Genomic DNA, 8,727 nt, shown 5'->3' on the forward strand with positions numbered 1-8,727 from the left:
GAAAATGCCACTTTTTCTGTAAACAAACTAAATATGTCACTCATACGAAATTCAAAAGATATTAATGAACAAGAATTTTGAATGTATAATTTAATTTCAAGATCACATTTAGGAGATTAATTCAAGAAATGTAGATTTTCTTATGTAAACAAAACCTAAAAGTCTAAGTTTGTCATATTAGTTCGGTAAGTTTTATATCTGATATTTTCAGTTAAAAGAACTAAATGAAAAGTTAGAGTAAAATGTAAAATTATTCTTTTACAGTAATGTTAAAGAAGTGGCTACTGGACTCATGTCAATGATTGTTTTAATTAAAAACAGAAGTTGAGACAAAAAATGTAAATGAAAATGTTAGTTTTACGATGTCAGTTAAATCAAAGAATCTAAACTTGTGTAAAACACTGATTCACTAATAAATTAAATTCTAAATAAGCACAAGTGTCAAAACACTGTTTGACGATTGGTGGCTCTGCTACTGCTAAACCCTACGAACAGGTGTGTATGTATGTTTTGGTTAGCTTCAGGTAGGTAGGTAGCACTCAAACTGAAAGACATGATTTCACCAATCACAAGCTTCTCAGGTGAGTGGGGCTCTGATTAGTCAGCGCCACCACAAACAAAACATACACACAATAAGTGCTAAATCCCAAACTACACTAGTGTGCACGCCAACCTCTGACCTGGCGTTTCTATTGTTACAGAATAACATTTGTAATTTAGTGTCTTGTTTTTGTGCTAACTGAATCTGCCGCTGACATTCTGGTAATTTGTAGTTCTGTTGTCCTGTTATCACTTTGGCTAGCATGCCAACACACCGTTGATGTGTCCTCCTAGCATGATGCTAACTAACCTAGTAGCTAATGACAGTGCTCAGTGATGTCAACGACCACCGCCTTCTTCCAGCTAAACAGGAAGTATCCGGTGCCAGCACCGGCAGCCACAGCGATGCACAGGTACCCGTTGTAGGTCATGAAGACGAGCATCAGGAAATAGCTGACAACAACCTGGATGACGTGCAGCAGTGTCTGCAAAAAGTGGGCTGGACTCAGCATCCGCTGCCTGGGAGAGAGGTAGGACCTGAGTTAACATTTGACATGATGTTGCTCTGAACCTTAGGGCTAGGGTTAGCATTATCAGTAACAACGTTAATACAGATTTCTAGAAATGTTAGCATTAGCATGATAACTGTTGAGAGAGTTACAGCTTAAAATGAAGCGCTCATGCTAATAATGCTAACATATATCCAGCTAAGTGTAGTAATGTTACACTAAACAAATGTAGCATTAGCAGCAGAGTTAGCATCTCAATTTGGTGTTAGCATTGCTGCATGTAGGATCATTAGCTGTACTGCCAATATAGAACTTTAGGGTTGTTGTTGGCATAATTGCTAAATGTTTAATCTTACAGAAGTGTCATTTTTAAAGTTAGAATTTTAACATTAGCATTATTGTTCACTATTATTAACTAGTACAGCTGCTTATTCACATTATTGTTCATTGTGTGATCAGCAATGCTAACACATACATAATAGTTTCCATTTGTTTTTAGTGATATTTGTGTTTTAGTTAATGTCAGAGTATTAGCGTGATTTTTAGCACAATTAGCATCCCAAACAGAAGAGTTTCACAGAGCGCCACCTGCAGACAAAACAGGAAGTCCTCAAATCACCTTTATTTCTTATTTAATTAAACCAAGAAAGTTTACTCAACTTTGAGTCAGCACATAAGACAAAAATGTAAACTTTTCTTTAAATGACCACAAAAATCAATGTTAAAAATAAATAAATAAATACTGAATTTGACAGCAGTGGTTGAAGTATAGTAATATTCTGGATAGAATAAAATTCTAAATAAAAGTATGTCATATTTAAATGTTATTACACAAAAGCTAACCAGTGTGTGTTGCTCTAACACGTGAAGACCGAACTCGTGTCTGAACCAGCCCTTGTCGACTGCAGGAACCCAGCGACCCGTGATGTGAACCAGTTGTGATTTGTTTGCAGAACACGTATTTGTTGTCCGGACTCAACAGAACTTAGCCAGTGACGTTATGCACTTGGGTATTTAAGTGTTTGTTTTAGTTTATAACTTTATTATTTTTTGGTCTCTGTGTTATTTGTTAATGATTGTTTTTTTTTTATTTCCATTTTTTTGTTATTTTTCATTTGGGATGATTCATGTTGTTAATCTCAACAGCTTCTTAAATAAAATAAAAGTATAAAGGTGATTTTGTCTGACAGGTGATTCTGATGGGCCACAGCGTCAACTTAACAACCCCACACTTTTCCCCAGAACTGTTCCAGAACTAAGACAAAACCAGAACCCAGGATACCACATACAAGTTCAGCTGCGAGTCGCAAAGTTCAAGTAGTGGAAAAGTCCTTGGAGACCACAACCAAACCTGAACTAGAACCTGAACCAGGTCCAAAACAGTTACCTTGCAGACAGTCCTGAAAGGCTTGACTTTGATCCAACAGGAGGGTCAGCCTCCTCCTGACTGTCAATCAATGAGCTGACAGCGAACACATGATGGTCACATCTTATTTTACTAATGCTACAGTTATTGAATATTTATTATATGTGTTGTTTTTGAAAGTGAGGTATTAAAAAAAAATAAAATTAAATATTTTCATATTTGTTGTGAATTACTTTCATAACTAAACTTTTAATCGAAGTTATTAAACACTACACACAGTAGAAAATATTGTTGTTGTTGCAGTAAAATTTAATATTTTAAAATATAAATATAAATAAAAGTTTCTCCTTATTTTTTCTTTTTCTTCTCCTTTCTTCTTATTTTACTAAATCTGGGAAATAGGACCGTCCCTACCCACCTTCAAAAAACATAAAAATTCAGCTCTGACCAGTTTTATTGATCAATAATCATCTTTCAGTGTTCAGTGTAAAATAGATTTTATTGATAACTGTGGTTAGCTCTAGCGTTAGCGACCTACCCGACTGTCTTGTGTGTCTCCATCAGCACCGTCCCATCAGTCCCGGGCAGCGGCATTGAGTTGTAGCGGACGTTCACCTGGCTGCGACGCAGTAACACCTCACGGCCGATCTTTAACCCCTCGTACAGCACAGACAAGAGGAACACGCCGACACACGCCCCAACCATCTCTGATTAAACAAAGGAAAAAAAAACTAATTAAGAACTGTACAAAAAACTAAAACTAAACCATATAATAAATACAATGCTATTGGTATTCTATAAAATGTACAACATACAAATTTATAACATTTCAAAATCCAAATGATAGTTGTAATGTAAAAATCTACAGAAACAAAAACAGAAACGGATTTAATAAACTGTGGTAAAATAAACTCAATGTAAATTAGTATTAACACAAATCTGTAAAAAAAAAAAAAAAAAAAAAAAAAGGAATAAAAAACATGATAATAAAAAAAATACTGTTCCCATTAAAACACAAACCTCCAGGTGAGTTGATGACGAGCCCGCTGAACAGCAGCTCCACATTGGTGTAACCCAGGTAAAAGGTCATCACCTAGACAATCACACCATTAGCATGTTAGCATGACGCGGGGTTGTTATTCACACTGTACATGTTTGTTTGTTTATGAGCAGTTCACTTGTTCAGGCCTCAGAACGTCGCAGGTGTCTTGTTATTAATTCACTGTTCTATCAGAAGACTTCTGGTTCCCGGACTGTGTAAATCCAACATGTGATGTTGGATAAGTAAGTAAACCTTCATCAATGTGACTACAGAGGAACCAGCAGATCTAGGATCATGTCCTGTGCACATATCTGCTGTTCATACATTTTATCATTTTACATTTTTATTATTAGTTTTTTTTTTTTTTTAGCACACAAACAAAAGTCCCTGTAACAGATTTTATATCCTCTGTGTCTTGATCTCTCTTCAACTCACCATGAAAAGCATTTATATCTGTGATACTCACCATCCCCATGTGTCCTCCATGGCCCCCATCATGCCCCCCTCCTCCTCCATGTCCACTGCTAGTGGGCAGGGGTGTTGTGTTGTGTTGGTGGTGGCTGTGGTCCATGTCTGCACAACGACAAAATGACTTCAGGTTAATTCATTATACCAGCTGCTGCACTACAGCTCCCATAATGCTCTGGGAGATCTAAACAGGAAGTGTCCCCAGGATCATCGATGGGCGACGACACAGTTTAGGTACAATGATTGGTGGAGAATCAACAACAGAGCAGCTACACAACAAATGAAAATACATTTTACTGAGAGAATCCACCGTTTGGGGTTTCAGTCCGGTATCATTTGGAAAACTGTTTTCAGTAACATTTGGAAAGTCAGTCAATCCTTATTCAGGTGTGTGACAATCACAGTAACACACACACACACACACACACACACACACACACACACACACACACACACACACACAGTTTTCAATCTTCATTAAAACACAAAGAAAACTCAGAAACATTTCTTGACTTTCATATCTTAACGGCTTCTATTCTCTTTGCAGCTTCTTTTCCCTCAAACAGGGAAACTCAGCAGGACTAAAGTCAGAGGTCAGAGTGAAGGCGTCAGAACAAAGGAGGAAAATAACTCGGAGCAGAAAAGTCTCTTTTCATCTGACTGACGACACAACAAGTTCCAACAGAGGAAATCCTGCACATTCTCCAACGTTCCTGTTACACAGCCGTGACTTCTAAAGTCAGAGTCAGTCAGGTTGAAGGAGCTGAAGCTGCACAACGAGAGAGACGAGAGCAACGAGAGCAACGAGAACAACAGCAACGAGAACGAGAACAACAGCAACAGCAACAAGAACACAAAAGCAGTGCTCCAACCAAAGAACACACTCTCACCTTCACTCACACTGATGCTGACTCGTCCAGAGAGAGGGAGACAAACTGAACACTCAGCTCCTCTCACAGCTGTAACTGCGGTAACGCTCAGACTTCACAAAGCAGACTCACTGCTGTAATCTCATTGGCTGCCAGGCCCTGAGGCTACAGGAGACAGAATTGGTCAATCAGAGAGCTCCCTGCCTCTATCTGCCATCAGCCAATTAGATCAGAGCCTCGTTAGCATTAACAAGAAGGTCAGTGGTCACCATCGGCAGCAGTTATTTCTTGTTCGGATGAGTCGGCGTCACATTAATGTCTGTTTGGTTGTTTTTTAGTGAAACAGCAGTTTCTACATTTCAGTTTTATTTCTCATCTGACATGTGAGTCACTGAACTGGATTCACATGTGAACATGTCACTGACAGTTTGTGAGTGAATGTGGAACAGCATGTGAGTTGATCCCAAAGTCTCTGTCATTGAGGTGGATTTGGTTTTCCACACTCAGTTGTCTAACACATCACGTTTAATGTTATGTAGCCTACGTAGAAGAAACCAAACCCAAACCGCATCCAAGCTACAGAAGTAACTTTGCCATTCTTCCTACCCTTTGTGCTGCATTCACTCCTCCAGGTTTGTGCTCCCGTCTGAACTTGTTGTCCAAATGTTTAAAGGAACTGTGAGACAGAATTTTATATTCTAGTACCTCGTCATATCACACAGCCGTACTGATGCAGACTCTGACAAAGTGATTCTGGTCTGATTCTGGTCTGCAGTTTCCTGCAGCATCATCTGTGTGTGATGGAAGATAAACAGAGGTTGGAACAGAGGCAGTAAAGTCCAGCCAGACGGAGGGCAGAATGTACAAAGTATGATCATGACAGCTATACATCTCCAAGACTGAAGTTCTAGTCTTCCCTGCCAGACCTTCGACACAACACAACATCAGCATTAACATTGGATCTGCGGTGATTGTCTCTACTAAGTCAGCCAGAAACCTGGGGGTCATCATTGATGACCAACTGACCTTCACGGAACACATTGCCACAGTCGCTAGGTCGTGTAGATATGCCCTCCACAATATCAGAAAGATCAGACCCTACCTGATGGAGTACACGACCCAACTCATTGTACAGGCACTGATCATATCTCGTCTGGACTACTGCAATGCACTGCTGATGGGGTTACCGGCATCCACGACCAAACCCCTACAGATGATCCAAGATGCAGCAGCATGCCTCATTTTCAATCAACCAAAAAGGTCTCATGTCACACCGCTCTTCAGATCTTTGCACTGGCTTCCTGTGGCTGCAAGGATCAAGTTCAAAGCTCTGTCTCTTGCCTACAAAGTGGTCAACTCCACAGCTCCATCTTATCTCAGTTCATTCAGGTCTACATCCCCTCCCGTCCACTGTGCTCAACCGGTGAATGACGTCTGGTGGTACCAGCACCACACAGTGTCGACTGTGCTGAAGGAAAACTGTTCAGCTCAGTGATCCCACGATGGTGGAATGAGCTGCAGAACTCTGCACGCTCAACCACCTCACTTTAATATTTAAAAAACTGCTGAAAACAGAACTCATCTTAAAAAAAAAAAAACAACCTTTCTACTCTCTTGTTCTCACATCTCATGAAACAGAAACACTTCTTTAATAGCACTTTGCTTTGAGGTTTTTTTTCTCATGACTTAGATTTTTGTCTTGTTCCTCACTTGTAAGTCGCTTTGGATAAAAGGATCTGATAAAAGACTAAATGTAAATGTAAGAAACGGTTCTATAAGATCACTTCCATGTGTGTCGACATGTCCACATCAGCTGCACAATGATTTCTACGCGGACCTTCACTCTATTTCTGATCGTAAACTAATTATCCTGCAGTTCGGCTCAACGTTTCCAGCTGTTATCTGCACAATTTATCACCATCATCACGGCGTGGGTGTTCTCCTATAAAAAACAGTGGAAGAAATAAACCAGCAGTGAGATGCTGTCAACAGAAACTTAGAATAAATTCTTCGTCACAGAGGAGTCGTTTCAACGTTCTGCAGTAGAACTGGTCAGAGCCTTGCTGACCGCCACAGGCTGTGGGTTTAGCTCGGTTGACTTTAATCTGATGTGTGTAGAAAAGTAACAGTTACAGCGATGTGAAATGGGGCAATCTGATAAATGTGTGTGTCCTTGTTAAAACAGAGCATGATCTACTATGTTACTATGGTAAAATGACCCTCACCTCTCTGACTAACACAACTCACTGTTCAGGCTCTGTTCATATCTAGCCTTGACTCCTGCAGTGTCTTACTGACGCAGTTACCAGCTGCACCATCAGACCTGCAGCAGCACGTCTTATTGTTGATCAGTAAAAAGGACATGTTACTCCACGTTTCACATTTTAATGGTGACCTACCCACCTCTGCACACTCACCTGCCTCACTCTCAATATTCAGAAACCTGCTGAGAACAGAACTCTTCAGAATCTTTCTCTGCACTTAAATCTTTAAAAAAAGGAAGAAACTGAAACAGCCCTTTCTAGAACACTTCCTCCTTGGCTCAGATATTTCGCCTTGTATCTCACTTGTCAGTTGTGTGGATGGAAGCGTCTGATAAATGGCTAAACTTAAATGCTTCACACTGTCTGAATCTTCACGTTTCCTCAGGGAAACAGGATGGAGCCTTTTTAAATGTTGTGCTGTCTCACGTTGTGGTCTTTGTCTTGTTCAGTCACTTGCTGATCCTGCTGCTCCTTGGTCTAAAAGTACAACTGGTCCAAACGACGTTTCACTTTGATATGATGACTCGTTGTTTGTTTATGATATTGTCAGTAGGACCGCAGCAGGTCTTCCTGACTCCTCTAGTTTCATGTTTCCACACCGTTTGGAATCTGTAGAATTTTACTATAGAACTGCAAACGTGATGTGAAACCGATTCCTCTCTCATGCTGACCATTCCTCCTTCTCTCCTGGAGATGACCAGTCTCAGTGCTGGTCCAGTGTAATGAGCCTTTTCACCTAAAAGAAGCAGCTGTTGTTTCTGTGATTTAATGTGCACTAACAGGATCAGCAGAAAGACCAGGACCATAAACACAACTGCCTCCTGTCTCTGATCTCCTTTATATCACTACTGCAGATTGGTTCATTATTGATTAACCTGCTGATGGATCAGTTCAACTAATCAGCGTCTGAAGGTCGGACATTATCTGTGACTTTAAACTGAACATCAGAACAGCAACATCATCACATTTTGTTCTGGTTTCTGGGAAACCTGCGGTTTAATGGTCGGTTTGATCGTATAGTCATCGTCACTGTTCACCAGTAAAATAAGTTGCAGCAAACATCAGCAAGTTAACACGGTGACACAGTGGGACCTGAGCTGCATCATTAGTGTGCTGCAGAATATTAACAACAAGCTCCTTTTAGAATGAGTCCATCAATCACTGTTTTTTTCTGTTCACAGGCAGGTTGACTGTGTGAAACGACTGAAAGCTACTAAACAAACTGATCTGTTTTTAAACTCCACTTTGACTTATAAAACCTAAGATGAACTGGAGCAAACCGAGCATCAACAGGGGACAGGGAGTATTAAACAAATATATGTACGAACTGAAAGCTCCAGACGAGAAGAGCCTACATGAAGCTGACAGGGAGTCTGTTGTGTGACAACAGTAAACCTGTCACACACTGCTCCGTTGTTCTCACACTTCCTGTTTGCCTGAAACCTCACACCTATTAATTTCAGTGGAAAAAACTCAAACGCATCATTTCATGTTATCTCATTTGAAAAGCTGCCAGGTTTATCTCACCTTGACCGCACGCACGCGCGTGCACGCTTCATACTTTTACTTGCCAACTACATTAAAACCGAACCACTGTGCAAATCATCGTGCGCTGCATCTATGCACATTTTTTTTAAAACCAGATCCTGTTTTAATTTTACCAACTTGT

General features: G+C 40.2%; 1 protein-coding gene across 1 annotated transcript in view; it reads right to left on the reverse strand.

Moving 5' to 3' along the window:
* Positions 1-636: 636 nt before the first annotated feature.
* slc31a1 (solute carrier family 31 member 1) overlaps positions 637-8,727 on the reverse strand; it is an 8,527-nt gene continuing 436 nt past the window's right edge. Inside the window, exons 2-5 of the mRNA XM_026356254.1 lie at positions 3,924-4,030; positions 3,436-3,508; positions 2,954-3,122; positions 637-1,059 (exon numbers count right to left, since the gene is read on the reverse strand). Of these exons, the coding sequence (XP_026212039.1) occupies positions 858-1,059; positions 2,954-3,122; positions 3,436-3,508; positions 3,924-4,028 (549 nt within the window). The 5' untranslated portion in view covers positions 4,029-4,030 and the 3' untranslated portion in view covers positions 637-857. The remainder of the gene's footprint in view (positions 1,060-2,953; positions 3,123-3,435; positions 3,509-3,923; positions 4,031-8,727) is intronic.

Source organism: Anabas testudineus, chromosome 12, assembly GCF_900324465.2.
Source record: "Anabas testudineus chromosome 12, fAnaTes1.2, whole genome shotgun sequence".
Lineage (NCBI taxonomy): Eukaryota > Metazoa > Chordata > Actinopteri > Anabantiformes > Anabantidae > Anabas > Anabas testudineus.